At 41.5% G+C, this 22,544-nt stretch overlaps 1 protein-coding gene across 4 annotated transcripts in view; it reads left to right on the forward strand.

Moving 5' to 3' along the window:
* The window catches only part of GOLIM4 (golgi integral membrane protein 4), an 84,273-nt gene that overhangs the window by 58,575 nt on the left and 3,154 nt on the right, over positions 1 to 22,544 (forward strand). For 2 of the 4 annotated variants that reach the window (XM_027541851.1, XM_027541868.1), the window contains 7 exons: positions 2,589 to 2,747; positions 6,591 to 6,920; positions 9,030 to 9,283; positions 9,737 to 9,819; positions 11,861 to 11,970; positions 14,641 to 14,808; positions 16,036 to 16,104. In XM_027541851.1, the coding sequence (XP_027397652.1) occupies positions 2,589 to 2,747; positions 6,591 to 6,920; positions 9,030 to 9,283; positions 9,737 to 9,819; positions 11,861 to 11,970; positions 14,641 to 14,808; positions 16,036 to 16,104 (1,173 nt within the window). The remainder of the gene's footprint in view (positions 1 to 2,588; positions 2,748 to 6,590; positions 6,921 to 9,029; positions 9,284 to 9,736; positions 9,820 to 11,860; positions 11,971 to 14,640; positions 14,809 to 16,035; positions 16,105 to 22,544) is intronic. The other 2 variants (XM_027541860.1, XM_027541877.1) reach the window with 1 other exon arrangement.

The raw sequence follows: 22,544 nt of genomic DNA on the forward strand, positions 1-22,544 counted from the left end.
CATTTGTTCAAAGCCTACAGCAGTCCTCGCACAAGGCAGGCCCTCAGTAGATAATGTATTAAATGAACAAATACAGATGTTACAGAGCTTAGTGAAGTAATGTCACACTGACTGTTTTACAGCTTTATCATTGAAACAAATAGGAATGGCTAGTTTAGTCACTGTATATTCTTAATCACTGGTCTTCACTTTTCTTCTCTTGGAAGAATTAAAAGAAAAGAGCAAAGGAAAACCAACTATTTGTTCTTACCAGGAGACTGTGCATTATTTTTTGTCTTTATAAAATTTTTTAAAAGAATCGTATGCCAGGCCCTGATCTGTTTCAGAGACTGTAACATCAGGGTCTGTAGGACCCCTTTTCAAGGCAGTCATTGATTATCCCCCTACAAAACTGTAGCTGTGTGGTAATTTTTTACATGTTTATCAATTAAATTAGCTTTAGAGGATATTATTACATTCAAAATCTTTATAAAATTTCTGCCAAGCATTGTTACATGAGACTACTTTTCATACTGAAAAATATGACAGACCAATTTGAATACTCTACGTACTATAATAACAATAAATATTAAATTAAGCAACGACTTGAAAATTCAGAAAAATGTGAGTAAAGTAGTTCATTTAATGACCAAAACCAAATTCTGTTGTAAGCTCACTGAGGAATATTACTCACAAGATTTTGTAATAGAAACAAGTTTTTAAATTTAATGTACATATATTTTTCTATTTCTTTGAATATCTTCTTGGTTCTTTTGGATGAGGTCGTCAAGTTTCTCCTGTTCTTTTACTCCCCAGTTGAAACTTTGCCCAGATCTGCTTAGAAAACAACTGCTATTTCAGGCATATACGTTTCTCATGTAAATCATCTTATGAGATTCTGTCTTGACAATCTGATTTTTAAATGTAATTAAGTGGGGAGAAACCAGGACCTGAGTGGAATTTGAGAGCTTAGAATTTGTCAGGGATTATCATAATAACTTTATATACAGAATTTTATTTAATATTCACAACCTACTGAGTTATATAATAACTGTATTTTTTTTTATAACTAAATAAGGTCAAAAGGAGTAGAGAAGCTGGCCCAATATCAGTGCCCAGAACCACCTTGAAGCTGGGATTTGTGGAGATTCTCTGTATTACAGTTATGTGGGCCTTGCCCCACACCTACTGAATACTGATTTCTAGGGTGGGCATCCAGGAGCCTGCATTTTTAACATGATCATTCCATAATTTAACATGATTCTTCATGCATGCTCATGTTTGAGGACCATAGTATTTCTCCCTTCAAAGGTTACATACGTAGGAGGAGGAGAAAGAAGAAAAGGTAGAATATTTATCTTATTAAAAGCATCGCTGTATAGATGTCATTTTTTTCCCCTTTGACCTCCAAAGTCAGTTTGCAAATGTTTTGATAGGTTTCTGGCTAAGGGCCACTGTTAGCCATATGGCACACGTTTGTACAAATGATAAAGAAGCACGCCCCTGAGACACATTTAGCAGGCAGACTTCTCTTTGTGAATTAGAGAGGCAGGAAGCAGGTGGGTGAGTGCCGTGCAGGTGTGCAACTGTGGCCAAGGGAGCAAGACTCACCAGCCTCCTCTCTGCTCTGCTGGGCACAGTGAAGGGGCACCCTGCCTGGGAAGTGTGTTCAGAAGAGAGCTCTGGGTTCTTTGTATGTGCTTATGGAAATGTGTGTTTACACAGATAGCACTTCTGTTTTAGGATAACAGTGCTGGGACATATGATAAGCTAAGTATAAGCAGTCTATTGGTTTTCTTAACATATTTATTTTTTCCATCTTTATAGCTTCTGGTATTTAAAGTATCACACACCACACACACACACCCACACCTACACACACACATCCTACCACATATACACACAGATAACACACACATAAGTATATTCTCGTCCTATACCTGCATTAGTGCCTTTGTTATTTTAGAAGAAAAGGATATTCAGAATCAAAGAATGAGAATAAAAACCAGCCTCCTTTATGCCTATGCTACTGTTTTCCAAAACTGCAGAGCACAATACAGGGAGCTTTTTGGAGAGGTAGGGACCTTATGTGACCACAGATTGACTGGGAAAGAGGATGGCCTGAGTGATTTTACATATATAATCAGTTACTTATTTGAAGCCCATGGTTCTTTCTTTTCTGCTGTAAAGTGTTACTCAGACCATACTGGTAAAAGATATCTGCACTTAGATTTATATAAATGTGGAATTTTAAAATAGATTTTAATGTCCTAAAACTGATTGCATAGCTGTCTTTTAATAATGATATTTATACTAGAGAGTTATTTATAAAAATTCTGACTTAGTTTAATGTAGCATGGAAAACTAACATCTGTCTTAGATATTTTTTCTCTGTTCCCTTTAACTCTAATTCTAATTTGCATGTGATTAAAAATGGTTGAGCATGTCCAAGTAAGTATAGCTAATGCATGGAAACAGTCTGCATATTTTTCCTCTTGCATTTAGGTATAATATTTTTATCTAGTCCTCCACTGAACCATCTATGAATGATATCCTTTTCCCTCCTCAAATTGTGCAATTTGCATCCAATTGTGCAATTTGTAATGCAGACTCAAGTTGCAGAATATAAACAACTGAAAGATACACTGAATAGGATTCCAAGCTTTCGAAAAGCAGAACAAACAGAACAGCAAAATATCACCCAGGTGGCACATTCTCCACAAGGTGACAGCACAGCAAGAGACAAGTCGCCTGGAGAGCCTCGGGAGGTAAGAGTTGGGAACTGGCCTGTGGGCGAGTCATTTTCTCTGTCAAGCTGTTCTCAGGTGAACTGCTCTAAATATGGTCAGCTCTTCCTGCGGAACATTGATTCTCAAATTTTAGCAAATATCAAGAGTTCCCCATTAGGGCTGTTAAAACAGGAAGAGCTGTTTTCAGCCCACAGGTTGGGCTTCCCAGGTGGCTCAGCAGTAAAGAATCCACCTGCTAAAGCAGGAGACTCAGGTTCAATCCCTGGGTCGAGAAGATCTCCTAGAAGAGGAAATGGCAACCCACTCCAGTATTCTTGCCTGGAGAATCCCATGGACAGAGGAGCCTCGTGGGCTAGTCCATGGGGTCACAAAGAGTCAGACATGACTGAGCAACTGAACAACAAGCCTATAGGTTCAGCTAATTTGGGATGAAACCTGAGGATCTGCATTTCTCTTTCAGCTGGCCTGGTGATGTACACTTTGAGAACTGCTGTCCTGTTTTCTGACAAACACTAAACTAGTTTTATTTCTTCATATGGGTCTATTTGGTTGAAAGAAGCTATCATGTCTGAGTATTTTAAGGTTTTTTTGGGGGGGGATTGGGGTAGAGTAAGAAGGTTAAATGATTGTGAGGATATTATATGATAATCACCCCACTCAAGTACTAAGTTGATAATATATTTGAACTTGATACTGTACTAGGTCATATAGCATATGTCAAAGTTTTTTAACCAGGTCTTGTATTTTAAGACCTTCATGAAACTGCAAGAGAGTAAGGTCTAAAAACAGAATCCACTCTTTTGTATTCCCGTTCTTTATAAAATTAAGTCTTGTTGTTTAAGAATGTTTCCTAAGTGGAGCATCCCAAATGGTGTCACCCATATGATTAGTTCTTACCGAGTTGCTTTTGTAATCAGATCTTTCCCCTGACAAACACACTGTAAACAATGAGTGTTTAAGAAGACTCCCCAGCTCGTCTTCTCATCATCTTATAGGAATAATTAAGTTGGTATAAGTGGACTTCACTTGAATCTTCAGTCTGAGCAAAGCATTCCTTCACGGACAGCTTCTGTGTCCTGGATACTTACTCTTTGTCTGGGTCTTACATTGCTCTGAACTTCAGAAAACACAGTCAGTGCCCTGATGTGGGAACTGGTTCTATTCTCCATCCAAGTTCAACTGGATTGATCTTTTAATGACTCTGACTTTTTTTTAGTTTTTCTATCTATGAAATGGAGGTAATAGTTACTTGCCCTAACCTTTCTCACAGGGATGCTGTGGAGATAAATGACAGGTGTTTGAAAGCACTTAGAATCCTTCAGAGAGATATTTCCTATAAAGCCAGCCAGCGTGCTTGCTAAGTTGCCTCAGTCATGTCTGACCCTTTGTAACCCCATGGACTGTACCCTGCCAAGCTCCTCTGTCCATGGGATTCTCCGGGCAAGAATACTGGAGTGGGTTGCCATTTCCTTCTCCAGGGGATCTTCCCAACCCAGGGATTGAACCTATATCTCTTGATTCTCCTGCATTGGCAGGCAGTTTCTTTACCACTCTAAAGCCAGTTCAGTTCAGTTGCTCAGTCATGTCTGACTCTTTGCGACCCCATGGACTGCAGCATGCCAGGCTTCCCTGTCCATCACCAACTCCCGGAGCTTAACTCAAACTCATGTTCATTGAGTTGGTGATGCCCTCCAACCATCTCATCCTCTGTTGTCCCCTTCTTCTCCCGCCTTCAGTCTTTCCCAGCATCAGGGTCTTTTCCATTGAGTCAGTTCTTCACATCAGTTGGCCAAAGTATTGGAGTTTCAGCTTCAGCATCAGTCCTTCCAATGCATATTCAGGACTGATTTCCTTTAGGATGGACTGGTTGGATCTGGTTGCAGTCCAAGGGACTCTCAGGAGTCTTCTCCAACACCACAGTTTAAAAGCATCAATTCTTCGGCAGTCAGCTTTCTTTATAGTCCAACTCTCACATCCATACATGACTACTGGAAAAATCATAGCTTTGACTAGATGAACCTTTGTTGGCAAAGTAATATCTCTGCTTTTTAATATGCTGTCTAGCTTGGTCATAACTTTTCTTCCAAGGAGCAAGCGTCTTTTAATTTCATGGCTTCAGTCACCAACTGCAATGGTTCTGAACCCCCCAAAAATAAAGTCTGTCACTGTTTGCATTGTTTCCCCGTCTATTTCCCATGAAGTGATGGGACCAGATGCCATGATCTCAATTTTCTGAATGTTGAGTTTTAAGCCAACTTTTTCACTCTCCTCTTTCACTTTCATCAAGAGGCTCTTTAGTTCTTTGCTTTCTGCCATAAGTGTGATGTCATCTGCACATCTGAGGTTATTGATATTTCTCCCAGCAATCTTGATTCCAGCTTGTGCTTCATCCAGTCCAGCATTTCTCATGATGCACTCTGCATATAAGTTAAATAAGCAGGGTGACAATATACAGCCTTGATGTACTCCTTTCCCAATTTGGAACCAGTCTGTTGTTCCATGTCCAGTTCTAACTGTTGCTTCTTGACCTTCTTACAGGTTTCTCAAGAGGCAGGTCAGGTGGTCTAGTATTCCCATCTCTTTAAGAATTTTCCATACTTTGTTGTGATCCACATAGTCAAAGGCTTTGGCATAGTCAACAAAGCAGAAATAGATGTTTTTCTGGAACTTCTTGCTTTTTCGATGATCCAGCAGATGTTGGCGATTTGATCTCTGGTTCTTCTGCATTTTCTAAAACCAGCTTCAACATCTGGAAGTTCACAGTTCCCATACTGGTGAAGCCTGGCTTGGAGAATTTTGAGCATTACTTTGCTAGCCTGACAGTAAAGCCAGGGTACTATCAATTCACACTTTCCAGGTATGCAAGGACTTGATAAGATGTGTACCTCCAGAAGCTGTCCTCAAGTGTCTGAGAAAAGACTTTTTCCCTTGGTTTATTTATTTATACAGTCCAGTTTCTCAGTTATGTTTCTGCTAATTCAAGAAGAGAGCTTCACATTTATTTCAATTATGGGACAGTCTGACCAAACAAAATATTTTTCCTGATAAAGAAAAATCAGGAGGATTTGGCAGGAGGAAGAGCAGTGACACATTTCCCTATTGATGTTGTGTTTACTTCATTCTGCCCCTTTTTTCTAAGAAATGAAGACCATATAGAAATCTCTGACGCTTTCAGAGAAAACTGATTTAAGTTCACCAATTTTAGAAGAGGAGTTCTCTGTAGAAAAAAACCTATCTTTTTTTTTTCTTCAGAGTTTTCTGTATTAATAATATAAAATATTCACAGACTTTCTCTGGTGTACAAAGAAATATTACTTTTAATACATTAAAATGTTTTATTGTACCTGATTTAATGGACACTATTTTACATGGATGTCCATTAGTAATGGCATTCTTTTTTTATATTAGGTAACAAAAATCAAAGCTAACTCATCCTCAATTTGATCTTATCCTTTTCTTTTCAAATAATTATTGAAGACAAAATTTACATCAAAGAAAATTGCGTAAGTATTCAATCACTTGAAGTATGAGGATTTTGCCTTTTTATTCTGAGAGAACAGGAGTTAGACTGCTTTTGAGGGCAGAGTCTACTGAGATGTGGTCACTTACAGGCTTTACTTTTAGGTTACTTACGGTATGCTTCCCGTGATGAAATTTTGCTTATGTTATCTCTATTTTATAGGTGAGATTACACAATGAGAAGAGTTAAGTGACTCCATTGCAGCCATACTTTTCAGTCAGGACTCTATATTTCTAGACTCCAGGATTTTGCTTATGTTATAACCCTGTATGGTAATAAAGAAATTCTGTCACTACTTTCAAACTAGAGGAGTGTCATTTCCAGTGATGTGCTTGACCTAGGTGTCTCGAAATAGTGAAGTGTGGCAGAACCATGAAGCAGCCCCTGGAAGAACAGAGGAAACAAAACCTTACCCTTCCACCCAGAAGGAGGCAGAACTTCAGGCTCCCGCAGAACTGACCCGGCAAGAAGCAGGACCCAAGGAGCCGGAGGAGCGACAGGTGGAGGAGGAGCACAGGCGGGCCCTGGAGGAGGAGGCCATGGAGCAGGTCGGGCGGCCTGAGCACCTCGAGGAGGAGCACGACCCATCACCCGAGGAGCAGGATCGGGAGTGGACGGAACAGCGTGAACGAAAGGAAGCCAGACTTGCCGCAGGGGAGGTTCACGCTGAGGTATGAGGTTGCCCAACCAGTCGGCTGGGGTAGAGGTTGTGGCTTTGTTTCTACATAATGTTGACCTATGAACAAGGAGAGTTTGAACCTCGCAGGGCCACTTCTGTAAGGATTTTTCTAGTAAACACTAGAAAATCCGTGTTTGGTTGAATCTGAACATGGGAAACTGAGACAGAAGGGCCCCCACAGGGAGGCTGTGGAGGATCCGTACATACAGAGGGCTGACTAAAAGTTATATGAAGATTCTCACTGTGCTGCGGGTCCATGCCCCTAACCCCTACATTGTTCAAGGGTCAACTGCATCAAGGGAAAAGCCCATGTGTAACAATCTCTAAAATAAAATGGGGGTGATTTCACTAAATCTTCCATGTACTTATTTAAATGTTCTGTTGTGACATTAGTAGCACAGCTGCCTTACTCCAGAAAGGTGACTGGGGAAAAGAGAAGGTGCTGTAGGTGTTTATTTGTCAAGAATGCACAGTAGGGTGGGGGTAGGAGGGAGGCTCAACAGGGAGGGGATATGTGTATATTAAAACTGACTCATGTTGTTGTACAGCAGAAATCAAAACATTGTAAAGCAGTTATCCTCCAATTAAAGTTTTTTAAAAAAGGAAGAGAAAAGAGAAAAGAGTGCACAGTAAGGGAGACTTGGGCACATCCCTTTAACAGACTAGGAAACTAGATGGTCACCTCATCCTGCACTTTCTCAGTCTGTGCTCAAGGCCCATGGGCATCTTGATGCCAAGAAGTGACTCATTTTCTGTGATCAAGGGTGCTTGTCTCCCTGTTCACTTACTGTTAAATCCTGTGTTGGCTTTCACATATTCAAATTCAGGGTGGTTAGTAAGTCATCAAAAGCTGAGGGTTTGCCACTGGGTGAGTGTGTTTAACCAGTGTCTGCTCAAGCTGAGCATTCCCCTCTGCAAATGAGCACTGCCCTCTCACTCCACTCCCCTTTCACTCCATTCCCCTCTCACTCCACTGAGCGCTCCCTTCTCCATATGAGCACTCCCCTCTCACTCCACACCCCTCTTACTCCACTGAGCACACCCCTCTCACATAAGTAAGACTCATGAAAACATTATTATTATAAATGATACTTTAAAAGAACTGAGAGCAACACTGAAGCAGCCAGATATTTTTATTACACAGCCTCTAAGGTAATACTGACAACAATCTACCTGGCTCTTACATGAATGCTGATCATCCTTTATTTACATCTCTGAAGCTCTGTTTGCTCTCAAACTTTTCAAGACTTCAAGCTGCTAGAGGATTGGCTGAGCAGGTGTAAAGGCACCTGTAGGTTTACTCTTAGACTGTTGCACACTTAGTGTGAAGAAGCCTCTCCCAGTCTTGCATCCATAAGCTTTCCTCCAAAATAATTCCCTACTAGGTTTAATTTCCCTCAACCACGCACCCTCTTTCCTTTGGTGAGAGTTGTACGTGCTTGTATTAGTTGGGGGATGGAGGAGAGAGTGGTAGATTGCTTAATGGAAGCAGACTTTAAGAATTCCTGGATCAGATTTTCCTTTAATCTGAAAATCCTCTCCTCATCCATTTTTTATTTCTTTGAAGGAAAGTGATTCTGCCTCTCCACCCTAACCTGAAATTTGACCTTTTTTGGCTCTGCTTAGCCTGAGATTGGTGTATGCTTTGCTGGAATTAATTAGCTTCCCAAAGTCTTCAGGTCTTCATGGAAAAGCCTTAGCCTCAACTTCAGCTCAGACATTGCCCCAATTAGTCTGAGGTTATTAAGTGCCCACTTATACCAAAGTCTTTTGAGCATACATTTAATTAAAGCTGAAACATTTCTTCTGTTGTGTCCTTTTCCATTTGAGAGGGAGCACATTAAAAATATCTGCATTAATGCCAACAGCAGGGGAAGGTCAAAGGAAGCCAAGCTTCTTGCTAAAAGAAGCCAAGGGTGATTCAGAGAGAGTAGGGAACTAGCAGTGGAGTCCGGCAGTGGGTGGTGTTGGACCTAACATACAAGACAGTTGATCTGACAGAGAGGTATTAATAAACCAGCCCTGCCTTCTGCCCGTGTCATGAGAAATGGGTGAAGGGCAGACCCAGGGCACCCGACTGCTCTTGCTCACTGTTCCCCAGGTGCATCCTTCAGCCAAGCCAGTCACCAGACTCCAGTCGCCGTATGAGGAGCAGCTGGAACAGCAGAGGCTGGCGGTGCAGCGGGCGGAGGAGGCCCAGCGGCTGAGGGAGGAGCAGGAGGCCCTGCACCAGCAGCGGCTGCAGGGACACTTGCTACGGCAGCACCAGCAGCAGCAGCTCCTCGCCAGGGAGACAGCCCGACAGCGGCAGGATGGGCTCCAGGAGGGCCGGCTGCAGCGCCCCGAGCAGCCACGGTAGCCTTCTGACCGACCTGGATAGCTTGGCCTCCAGTGTCCACAGGCAGATTAAAGACAGCTCCTCGTAGTCCTTCCCTGTGAACTGGAGGGGCTCCTCTTGCTCATGGGAGCTGAGGCTGAACTGAAAATCAAATTCTAAATATTTAACTTCCAAAATAAGCAACATTTTTTTTTTCTGCCTGAAAGTAACAGTTTACATCTCCAATTAACCTGTCAGGTGTTGTGCTAGCTTCATTTTAGTTTTTGAAAAGCATTTTATCTTTTATAAGGTATCCTTTGAAAGTGTACCTGGAATCCTTATTAAACCTAATTGGATACATTTAGGAAATATATTTATGGCTTTTAAAAGAATTTTGAAAAATTCATTGGTAACTCTCTTTAAAGATAAACGACTTATGTCAAACTGTGCTACTAGTGTCCCGGAGTTGATGACTGTTTGTTTCCTTGCAGGCAGCAAGCTCGTTACGATGCTGTGGATAATGATATCGTTCAGGGAGCGGAGGACCAGGGCATCCAGGAAGAGGAAGGAGGTGGTGAGCCTCTTAGATGATGAATGTTTTAATAAAACTGCTGGGTAATATATAATGTCAACTCAGAGACATATGCATACCTGTGTACAGGTTTCTCCTGCTCTCTGAGAGTGTTCCTTTGAAACTGTTTGTAAGCTGAAATGGTGTAGATCGAAGAAACAATTACCATAGGACACATCTTGCTAACGGATACACAAAATAAATTGAGATAAAGCACAGATGCTCACCAGCACATTCAGAGCTCTGGGGGTGTGAGGTTGAGATGCTGAATGTAGGTCCTGGAAAGGAGGTGGGTGGTGCCATTCTTGCTTCTCTGCTCAGGTGTGTGCTGCCTCCATACCTGCTTTCTCTCTCTACAAATGAAACACTAAATGGCTATTTTTGCTTTCACCTATTTTCATAAAATTGAACATCCTCTTCCGATTTCTTTCAGTTAGCCAAAACAGGTACTAATATAGATCTTTCATAAAAGCGAAATGGCATAAAACAAACTTTCAAAAAGTGGAGGGTACCTATATGTACAGAGATTTGTGCACCATATGTCTTTTGTTGTCACTGATATGTTTTCCTTTATCCTCCCAAAAAGTTCACATTGATGGCCTGAATCAACCCAAGATAATCTGTTTGCTCTCTGCCATTTTAAAGTAGAGAGGAAATAGTGCTTTACTCTTCTTACATGGAAGGCTTGCTTGCATGCTCTGTCGTGTCTGACTCTGCAACTCCATGAAGTGTAGCCCACCAGGCTCCTCTGTCCATGGGATTCTCGAGGCAAGAATGCTGGAGTGGGTTGCCATTTCCTACTCCAGGGGATCTTCCCACACAGGGTTCAAACTCTCATCTTCTGTGTCTCCTGCATTGGCAAGCAGATTGTTTAGCTGAGCCAGATTGTTTACCGCTGTGCCGCCACCTGGGAAACCCCTAAACTTCTTGTACGTTAATACTTATTTTTATTTCTAGCACATTGTCGTAGGAATATTAGGCTTTAGGAAACCTCTACATTTTCTTCTTACCTTGGAGACATATAGATTATTACCTTGAAAGTTTTTCAAATTAAGTCACTAGTAGCTTTCATTCGTGGTACACATCTATATGTCACTTAACAAATACTGCCTACTGTGATAGCAGAACTAGAGAATAACCGTCTCTCTGGCAACGCTAACACTTAGCTGTGTATCCTTTCCTTAAAGAATCTAATGGAAGGTGATTACCGAACTCCCTCTATAGCCTATTCTGATATTTTATAGCTCTGATAGTCAAGAAATTGTTTTCCTTATGTGCCCCCATGCAACACTTGAAGCTTTTTTGTTCCATTATCAGTAAAGACTAGAGAACCATTTGTTCTCCCTTTTATTTAATGGATCCCTTGGTGCACTTGAAACATAATAGTAAGTTACCTGTATCTTTATTTTCTACAGGCTAAATACTCTCCATGTATTTAACCTTTCCTCTGATATCTGTGTGTGTGTTCTTGTCTAAATTCTCTGTATTGAAATTTTTTTTTCAAAAAGTAACAAGTAAATGTGTGAGTATAAATATGTGATGTTTGTGGTATCATCACTACCACCTCAGAGAACACAAGATGGGCTGAATTTGGTTTTGAGCTTCACAAATGGGGTTACCATTTCTTTCATTTCCTGAAATAGCATCCGTTTCTTCTTTTGGTACCTTGCTATTTTCTCTGACATTACCAAAATTTTGTCAATAATTTTAGTGATGTTCAATTGATTGGGCTTTATTTTATGGAGAAAGTTTCTATCATTGTTTTTGGCATAATGGGGTAAAATTCAGCTTCTGTTGTAAACATGTGTTTTAGAGAGTTAGAATATGTCAGTTATCCACATTGTCTCTGTAGATATAGGGACTGGGAAAAAGATAACTTTCAGAAAAGCTGAGACGTGTACTTTATGTTGAGCTAACCTAAAAGAAGAGAGTGAGTGATGTGGTCTGTAGGAAGGCCCACCAGTAGCTTGGCTTGGCTTGGCTTTAAAAGGGAAGAATCCTGTCTGGTTCACTGGGGCTGATAAGGGTTCCTTTGATTTGCTAGCCTATGAGAGAGATAACCAGCACCAAGACGAGGCAGAAGAAGACCCAGAGAATGGACATGAGCTGCAAGAACAAGGGCCCCATGAAGCTGACCCAGAATCCGAGGGAGATGTAAGTGTCCTCTCATCCGGTCATGACCCTTGGGAACTCACAAGGCAGAAAGGAAATATAAAGGTTTACCTGACTCTGTAACTCCAGCTCCACGTGGTTTACATAATTATATGGTAACTGTTAACTGTCAACCATGGGGTGTTTGTGTGATGAGAATGGGTTAAAGGTTGCTCAGGGAAAACATCCAGGGAGTTGCCCTCTGGGGACTTTAGTAAAATTAAAATAGAAGAGCAAAAAGAGGCACTGTAGTATGTAGTAATTCTGAAAGATGAAAAAGAAAACACAACAAAGCAAATGTGGGAATTAGAGAGAGAACCCAAGAAAGGAGGTCAGCCACCATGGAGCACGCTGAGCAGTCTGCTCGGTTGTGAATGTGTGTCCTGCGACTGTGTAATCTCTCAGCAGTCCGGTGACTATTTCAGTAAACACACAGCTAAGAATGTGAGGTTTGAGAAATGAAAAGCATTTCCCAGATACCATATTGCCATAGAAAAATTAGAGTATTAACAAGTAGAGATATAATAACCAAAGCTATTCTTTTCATTTACGCAAGAAAGGACCAAGTCTCCCAGTTCAGTTGGGTGGTATGGGACCTTGACCTTGCCTGTAAGTGTGTCTTTGCACTTAGGCGTAGATGATTTTGACAACTTACTGTAGCTCTCCTGTCATCTTTTGCTAGCAAATCAACCACCACATTTATAGAATGTGGTCCTCTGGGTCCTGCTGTCCTCTGGGCCCTGTTTATGTTGGTCCAATGGACTGAGAGGAGGAGGATTGATACTCTTTCTTGATAAGCACTGACAAAGTCTTCCCGAGCTGCTTGAAGCAACCTCGATGGAAACGGCTTTCCCCTATGACTTGCACGGAGAGGTGGTAGGATATATCTACCCACTAGCTCCTCAATCAGCAGTTCTCCAAGTATGCTCCAGGGAACCCTAGCCCTGAAATATTGTCAGGAAAGGATAAGAGCTATAGATAACAGGAGAGTATGAGAGAGCCAGAGGATGTGTAGGAGCAAGAGTGTCCACGAGAGAGCAAGAGAGTGAGTATGCAAGAGCCTGAGAGCGATGGAGGGCACAGGGGAAGGGTGGGTATTCCAGTTCCTGACTTTTGGGAAATGCTGTCTGTCTTGATTGGCTACCTGACTGCATAATCCTTCACTCTCCTTTCATCGGTTGATTTGCTCTAGATAACACGTTGGGAAATGTTGGCCTTTCTACTGTGCCTTCCCTTAATTAGAAATTATTAGCCTGCTTGTCTCTCTGTCTCACCTGTTTTATTTATTTATTTTTTAATTAGGAACATTTTTGTCCAGCTTCACTGAGGTTTAATGAATCATCCTTTTTTTTTTAATATCTAACAACTGTGCCTATTAAACCTTTTTTATTACTTGGCTAGAGTTAGAGCTAATCTGTATATTTTTATAAACTTTTGCAAAGGACATTCAGTACTTTTTGCCCTGAAGAAAACATGTTACATTTCCCCTATATTTCCACACAGTTTATTGATAACACACAAAAGGAAATCCATATGACAAGATTGTGGAGTAACTGGAGTTTAGTGTGAAGGTTATGATTTGTCACTCTGTATCCCCAAGAAAAGTGTCACTTTGTTCTTGAACAAAGTATTTAGCCAGGGAGGTACAGATAATACATCAGCTGAGACTGCAGTGAGCTCTTGAACATGTTCAAGGCTTTGAAGTGAATTGAAGTAGAATTTTGTGGTCTGGAGACTAAATCTCACTCAGGCTTCCCTGTCTTTGGGAAGCATTTGCTGCTTCAGTGAAGTGTCCTGTTGATGACCCCAGTGTGATCAGGGACGCTTCTACAAGCATCATCATTTCCGCCCAGCTCACACTCTAAAAATCTGAATCTTTATGAGGGTGTATATGATTTTGAAAGGTGCTTTGCGATCATAAGTGGGACATCCAGATAATTCTAAAGTTGATAATATGAAGGGCATTTGTTGAACACAATAACCGAGAACTACTTGAGAGGTAGGATGGGTTGGGGGAGGTATTTTTCAAAATATTTATATCACCAGAAGTTAAGCCCATTCCCTCTTATTTTGTGTCTTATCAGTGCAGCATCTCTTAGCTTCACATCTCTTAGCTTCTTAGATCCACACTAGAATGTGATGGCCTGCTCTTGAATTAGCCTCCTCTTGTCTCCTCACAGGCCCTCTTCTTGGGTCCCTGCTGGTGTGGGCTTCGTCTCTCCTCAACTGCTTTTCACCCGCTTACATCAGCTGGTTTGCAAAGAATAACTGGTCTGTAAAAATTGACGAACTGGTGAAAGCAGTTACCATTTGCCTATCTAAATCTCTAATTTTAATGATTCATCCTATTTGGTCCTTTGGCTTTCATTAACTGTTTTTCTTGTCATCTAGTTATGCTCATATTACTTATGGCATTGGAGCTTTGAGAACTGTGTTGGAATCACTTGCAGGAAAGAAGTGCTCTTTGAACTTCTTTCTGATGCATCCATCTCTGACAAAGCAGAGGCTTTATCTTTGGACAGCAGGATGGGTATCTGTGAGTCTTGGTAAGGACAGACCTGAGCAGTCTGGTAAAGGACAATTTAATTCTCTGTCAGCCTGTGGCCTTTCAAATGAAATTAAACTTGATCCTGGATTTTGAAGTGGTGCTTGCTTTTCATTAAAATTTTACAGAGGGCAGCTGTAGAGGATATAAACCCAGCAGATGACCCTAATAATCAAGGCGAGGATGAATTTGAAGAAGCCGGGCAAGTGAGGGAAGAAAACTTGCCAGATGAAAATGAAGAGCAAAAACAAAGTCACCAAAAGCAACAGAATGCAGAAATGGAGGAACATTTGGTGGTAAGTGGGTGCCATGATGGAGGGTGGTTTTAACCTGGGGATTTTATTATTTTTTTAATTAATGAATTTATTTTATTTGGAGGTGAATTACTTTACAATATTGTGGTAGTTTTTGCCATACATCAACATAAACCAGCCAAGGCTGTACATGTGTTCCGCCATCCTGAACCCACTCCCTCCCGACGTCCCTCCCCACCCTATCCCTCTGGGTTGTCCCAGAGCACTGGCTTTGAGTGCCCTGCTTCATGCATCAAACTTGCACTGATCATCTATTTTACATATGGTAATATACATGTTTCAATACTATTTCCTCAAATCATCCCATCCTTGCCTTTTGCCACAGAATCCAAAAGTCTGTTCTTTACATCTATGTCTCTTTTGCTGTCTTACATATAGGGTCGTTGTTACCATCTTTCTAAATTCCATACATGTGCGTTAATACACTTTTTGGTGTTTTTCTTTCTGACTTACTTCACTCTGTATCATAGGCTCCAGTTTCATCCACCTCATTAGAACTGACTCAAATGTGTTCTTTTTAACAGCTGAGTAATATTCCATCGTGTATATGTAGCACAACTTTCTTATCCATTCGTCTGCCAATGGACATCTAGGTTGCTTCATGTCCTAGCTATTGCAAACTGTGCTGCAGTGAACATTGGGGTACATGTGTCTCTTTCAGTTCTGCTTTCCTCGGTGTGTATGCCCAGCAGTGGGATTGCTGGGTTGTATTAACCTGGGGATTTTATAAATGCCTAAAGTGAAAGTGTTAGTCTCTCAGTCATGTCTGAACCTTTGCGACCCCATGGACTATAGCCCACCAGGCTCCTCTGTCCATGGGATTCTCCAGGCAAGAATACTGGAGTGGGTTGCCAATCCCTTCTCCAGAGGATCTTCTCAACCCCGTGATCAAACCCAAGTCTCCTGCATTGTAGGCTGATTCTTTACCATCTGAGCCACCAGGGAAGCCCTATAAATGCCAGGTTTTATGTAAAAGGTTTTAGTTATGACCTGTGTGGACAGGAAGTTTACCTCACATGCAATGTGTGCACTCAGAAGGAGTGGGTCATGGGCTTCCTGGGCTTTGTTGGGAGTGATTAGTCATCATTTCCTGCCCACTGAGGCATTGAAATGCACTGTTCATGGTGGCCTGTCTGTTCTTTGTCCCAGATGACTGGAAAATGCATCTCCAGTGTTCAGTAACCTGAACCTCTCCTTTTGTTTCAACAGATGGCAGGAAACCCAGACCAGCAGGAGGACAACGTGGATGAGCAGTACCAGGAAGAAGGGGAAGAGGAGGTAGGAAGGGGGAGGGCAGGAGGCCAGACTGCTTGGGGTCTCACACTCACCTGAAAAAACCTCTCCGAATGGGCTTTCATAGAAAGGTTTAGAGAGCCGTAGGCTAGATAAGGAAGGATGGTTTCGAGGAGAAATGGACCATAGCCGTGGAGACATTTGTTTGGAAGATAATAAAAACAGGATGATAGAATTCTCTTCTCTTGTTTTCCCTAGAAATTTTGAATTAAGAAGACACTTGACCTTCCAGGAATGGCATACCTAGGTTTATGTGATCTTTGTAAAAATATTTTCTCCTGTCTCTTTCCCTCACAAGAAAGAAGAACAAAGCTCTGCCCCTTGAGAGTCTGGACAAACCTCAGAGACTTTCTCTGTAGACATGGCCACTGCTCCTGCCTCATAGCGACACCCCATGGTATCTAGCAGAACACACTTAACACTCTCCAGACATGTAAAACATTTTCACTTTTAGCCTCTTCCCTTCTAAAAATTTAGTATCTTAAATTTAACAAAGAAGAAAAGGAAAAATAGGTAAGGAGCTCAGTTGAGTAAAATGCATTTGGGTAGAATTCCTTAGCATTTCATTTTAGTTAACTTTTTATTGCAAACCCCTCGCATATTACTGTAAATTAGCTTCGTGGAGCATCTACCATGTGTAGTTGTGTGTAGTGTGTAGTGTTGTGTGTAGTGCCACAATTGTGTAGTTGATTGATTAATGCTGTTGGTTGAGCTGGTTAGTCTCAGAAGGGTACTGTATGGACCACTGGAGCTCAGAACACAGGAATATGAAATGGATGAGGCCCAGGCCCCAGGCTCCGTGTCTCTCTGGACCAGAAAATGGTCTAGCAAATTAAAGCCCTAGTTCAGAGGCGCTTCTCAACCAGGCCTTTGCAAATGTGTGACTCTGGCCCTACGGGGAGCGGCAGGAGAGGATGGACAAGTGGCAGCCTGAACCTACCTGAGAGCCTGCTAAGAGGCCCGTGTTCTGCCTCATGGGCAGGGCTCCCTCGGCTAAGGCTGCTGCCTCGTCTGGTTGCATTTGTCAGCTTTTCAGAGCTGATGCTGAAGTTTGTCTTTATACCAGGAAAACAGAGAAGAACATCGTTCTTTGCAGACATTGGCAACATATACCTGTAGTTTTACATGCAATCTACCTGCCTTGATCCTCTTATTCTCTTTCCTTTTTCTCATCCTGCTGTTCATCCTGCTCAAACCCCTGAGCCATATCATCAGAAGAGAGTGTTAGAGAACCTGGCAGCCTTGAATATGAAGACATATGGCAAGAGAAAGATATTCATCTGGACCTCTCTTGTAACAGGATGTCTGGACTAATATTACTTGTTTCATTATGTCCGCTGTCAGGGATCTTTTAGGGATTAAAAGAGAAGAGGCTCACCTTGACTTCTTTTTAAAAATTCAGAAGGGTAAACATAAAATTTTAATCAGTATTTACTGATTAATTTTTTTTTTTTTACTTCTGTATTCTATCAGTTAATGTGGGATCCAAGAGGGATCAAAGATAGAAAAGAAAGGCAGAGAGGTGGGAGGGAAGGAGGATGGTGACAGGCAGAGGCCCCCCCAGTGCCCAGCCCAGAACTCCGAGCTCGGCACCTCTGTCCCCACTCTCTGACCCTGGCAGACTCAGGTCATCACACCTTTTCCTTTAGTGTGGCTACCATGTGAGCTCTCAGCAGAAGCCCAGCCTGCCTCTCCTTCCCTGGGTACCTTTCCCCTCTGCCCTCTAAGTGTCCTTTGTTCAGGCTGGATTTTATTTTTTTGGCAGTTCCTGAGGTGCTTAGTTATTGGATTTTCCCACCTCTTTCCACTGTTCTCAGTTCTTCCCTTGCTGAGGGAGAATTTCCATATACCAGTCAAGACCTAGTAATAGAGACGAAGTTCTCAGCGGAGTGCAGCAAAATGAGAAAAAGAGGGTTGCTGTATGTGAGAATACATAGCGTGTTGTCTATGAGTGCTGTGTATGTGAGCACTCAAAACTGTAAAATGCAGGGTAATGTGCATCGTTCTTCTCTTCCTTAAGCCTCAGAGGCTTCCAGCTGACCCCTGAGATGTAAGGCCCATTGCCACCATTGGCTCCCCTCCTTCCAGTCCACCATCAACCTGCCTTCTTATCACATTTGCCTCTAGGGAGGAATTGCATCTTGCCAGGTTGTACCTGTTCAGAGGCACAGCCCATCAGACTTGTGACTTGAACTTTGAGGGTACAGAAACCCAAAACAAGTGTGATGTTAGGAAATCTGCCTTCTCCCTGCTTTCTTTTATCGTAGTGCAACAGTGTTTTCCTTCTAAGATCTAAAAACGACTGTTAACAAGCATTGATTGTTTTTGCTTTGGGATCCTTAGAAAGACATTCCTATGATAAGACATTCCTATGAAAAGCCATCCGTGTGTTGCATACTTTACAGATTTTTTTAATCTCCTTATGAGCAAATGAGACAAACTGTGACATTGCCAAAAAGTGCTGTGTGTACTTTAAAATGATTTAAATGTTTAAAAATATAGAGAGCTTAAATGACTACTGTGAAAAACCCAAGTGCTCTGTTTCCCCAATCTGAGTAAAACCAGATTGAACACTCACATAAGAACAGGTACAGGGTTTCCTGGCTGCCTTTTAGTGGCATGTTGGCCTGGGAATCACCACATCAAGAAACTGTCCAGATGGCAGAAACTCTATTAAACATTAGCCAGCAAGCAGCGGTGTCCATCACAGATTGAAGCTCTTTCCGTGATCATGTCCCATCCATCTCTCTGGATTTTAGGCTTCTTGGTTACTTAAGGGCATCCTTCTAGTTCCTGGCTCACCTCCTAAGATCTTTGATGCATCAGAGAAAGGCGTGAATACATATGGGGACTGGGTAGCTAGCCAAGTCCATTCAGATTCAAGAGATCTGTTTTGTTTTGTTTTTGCTATTTATTAGACTTTGCCACATCACATAGGGACTTTTTCTAAAATGCCTAAATCATTAGATCTTAGTAATGAGTAATTTGAGTTACTTTGTCAACAAAGGTCTGTCTAGTCAAGGCTATGGTTTTTCCAGTGGTCATGTATGGATGTGAGAGTTGAACTATAAAGAAAGCTGAGCACCAAAGAATTGATGCTTTTGAACTGTGGTGTTGGAGAAGACTCTTGAGAATCCCTTGGACTGCAAGGAGATCCAACCAGTCCATCCTAAAGGAGATCAGTCCTGGATGTTCATTGGTAGGACTGATGTTGAAGCTGAAACTCCAGTACTTTGGCCATCTGATGTGAAGAGCTGACTCATTTGAAAAGACCCTGATGCTGGGAAAGATTGAGGGCAGGAGAAGGGGACGACAGAGGATGAGATGGCTCGATGGCATCACCTACTCAATGGACATGGGTTTGAGTGGACTCCGGGAGTTGGTGATGGCCAGGAGGCCTGGTGTGCTGCAGTTCATGGGGTCGTAAAGAGTCGGACACAACTGAGTGACTGAACTGAACTGAATTGAATGAGTAATAAGCAATGGTTCAGGGAGATATTTAAGAAAATGTTTCCATCAGGTTTAGCAGGATAATAAAGAGGGTCAAGTGTGGAAGACATAACTGGCATGTCCACATTGTAAAAAAGTAACATTTGGCAGTTATTAGTCTAAACATATTTTAAAATGACAAACTCCATATCATTTTGTCCCATTTCAGTAATGCCTTTAAGATGAGTTTAAATTACTCTTGCCCCCAAATGTAAAGAATATATTACTAGAATATTAGAAAAGTTATATTCATAAATTTGAAAAATTATAAAATTTTCATTTGTGCAATACCTAAATTAAAGAGTAATTTAAATCAATGGTTTCCACCTCAGTTTATATTGTCAGTTGATCCACAACCTAAATTTTCTACAGTAGGTTCCAAGAGAGGCAAGAACTCATGAAACAGTATTTATCTCTCTAGCCAGAGACATTCATTGTCACTCAAGTGGCTCTCAGGCTTTGCTGTGGATAAGAATCCCCTTGGAAAGTGTGTAAAACATACAGATCCCTGGATCAGACCTTACTCTTGGAGCTTCTGTTCCTGTGTGGGACCTAGGAACCGGAGTTTTTCCACAAGCTTGCAGGAATGCTGATGTTTCAGGAATACACTGTTTAAAGAAGTCTGAACCTCTTAAGACTTCTTTGCAAAATGATGTATGTCTAGGTGCCTACTTACTAAAGACTTTCTCATCAAAGTCTTAAAGCGGTCCTTGACCCCCACCATACCACACACACAAACAGAAAATTAAAAATCACTGATTTTTATCTAACCCCTTTCTTTGACAGATAAGAAAGAACTTCAAAGAGGTTACATAAATTTTCAGAGGTCACACAGCTTGTTATTGTTAGAACCATGATTAGACCCTACCCAGGTCTGCTTTTAAAAGCTATCATAATTAAGTATACCAAGCATAGTAACTGGGCTTCCCAGGTAGCTCAGTGGTAAAGAATCTGCCCGCCAGTGCAGGAGATGCAACAGACATGCCTTCGATTCCTGGGTTGGGAAGATCTGTAGAAGGAAATGGCAACCCACTCCAGTATTATTGCCTGGAAAATTCCATGGACAGTGGAGCCTGACGGGCTCCAGTCCGTGGGGTCACAAAGAGTAGGACACAACTGAGCATGCACACATATGCACATTACATTAAAGCATAGTAACTAACTAGTTGATACAGGCAAGTTTTTCTTTTTAGAAATTAGTGTATACAGAAGGAATGATGGAATTAGAAAGTCACCATTTTGTAACCCCTAATTAAAACAGTTGATTTAGGAGCAGTCATCAGTGGATGACATCATCAGATTAATGGAGGTCAGGGGATTTTACCATGGAGGGATCAGGCTGTAGCTGTCTGAGCTCACTGACCAACTTTAGCTTCACTAAAAGTAGAGCAGACAGTATATGCTTCCTGATGTAATGGAAATATGAAGTCTACAGCATCATCTCTGAAAAATATTTACTTTGCAAATTGAATCTGAATTCATTCAAGCCTTTAAGCTAACTAACTTCCTTTTGTAAGAAATGTGGAGGCTAAAGAAATAACTGACACCTCAAAGAAGCAAAGAAATCCAGAGTCTGGGTCATTTTACTGGACAATAATATAGCATTAAGGAAAAAAGAAGGAAGTGGAATTGGTGTTGGATATGACTTTTGTTTAGATTAGGACAAGCCAGATGTAAATAGACATATTTAAGACAATTGAGAAAATGTAAGTAAGGACTAGACATTAGATGATGCCATGGAATTATTTATTAGATGTGATAATGGCATTATGGTTATATAAGAAAAGTGCAATGTGTCTAGAGATGGGTAGGGCTGAAATTACATGATATCTAGAATTTTTAAGAATAATTCATCAGAAAATAAAGTGATAGGTGATGCAGGCATGGCAACATTGAGATGACCTTTGAGCCTTGGTGATGGCTATTAGGGAGTTTATTGAATCATTGTTTTTCTGTGTGCTTGAAACTTTTCATAGTAAAAACAAATGACCTTATTGTTTATACAGCTTGGAGAGTTGCAGAGCCAAGGATTTAATCTAGCTGTCTCTGACTCCATGGTCTGTATTGGGTTGGCAGGCTACAGGCCTGGGTCTATTTTATAAGTGAAGCCTTACTGGAACAAAAGCCATGCCTTTTTGTGTACATGTCGTCTAAGGCCACTGCTGCGCTAGACTTGGGTAATTGCTACAGAGACTTGATGGCCAAGAAAGCCTGGATATTTACTATCTGGCCCTTTATAGCAAACATGTGCTAACCCTGATTTATTCTTTTCACTGTACCACAGTCTCAAGGCAGTTGCCTCCCAGCCCCAACTACAGTATTTACTGTTCACTAGTGTATTTTCATTATAAAGGCCATATAAGACATGTCTTTTCACTGAAATCAACTGGGACACTTTAGCAATTTTCAATTAGTGAGACCTTAGTACAGTCGGCAGTAAGTGCTTCACTGTTTCCACTGTAATGTCCTGGGGAGTGTTGTCATTCCGTGACTAAGGGCCGAAGAGATGTCATTGGCCACTGCTACAGCCTACGGTGAGGCAGAAGTGTCTTCTTTATAGCTCGCTCTACCAGGACACGTAAATACAAAATATCCTCTATATCTGTCCCCACAATGTATTTATTTGATTCCAGTGTGGTATAGGGGCTGTGAGTCCAGCCAACAATGGACTGGTTAGACAAGACTCATGAAGGCTGGCATCTTTGAAGGTTCATCTTTGTAGACTCTTAACAGGTCAGGGTCCCTCCAGAGTGAGTCTGATGGGTGCCGTTCATTCTGCTGAACCTGGGCTATGGACACCTTGATGCAGCCCTTAATTTGTTGTTCCTTAATTATAACACCAGTGTACTTTCTTTTTCTTGCCCATTTCTGGGATATTTAACACATATATACTGCCCCCCACACACACACACAAATTAGGTAATTTTGTGTTACTC

The sequence above is a fragment of the Bos indicus x Bos taurus genome, chromosome 1, assembly GCF_003369695.1.
Source record: "Bos indicus x Bos taurus breed Angus x Brahman F1 hybrid chromosome 1, Bos_hybrid_MaternalHap_v2.0, whole genome shotgun sequence".
Lineage (NCBI taxonomy): Eukaryota > Metazoa > Chordata > Mammalia > Artiodactyla > Bovidae > Bos > Bos indicus x Bos taurus.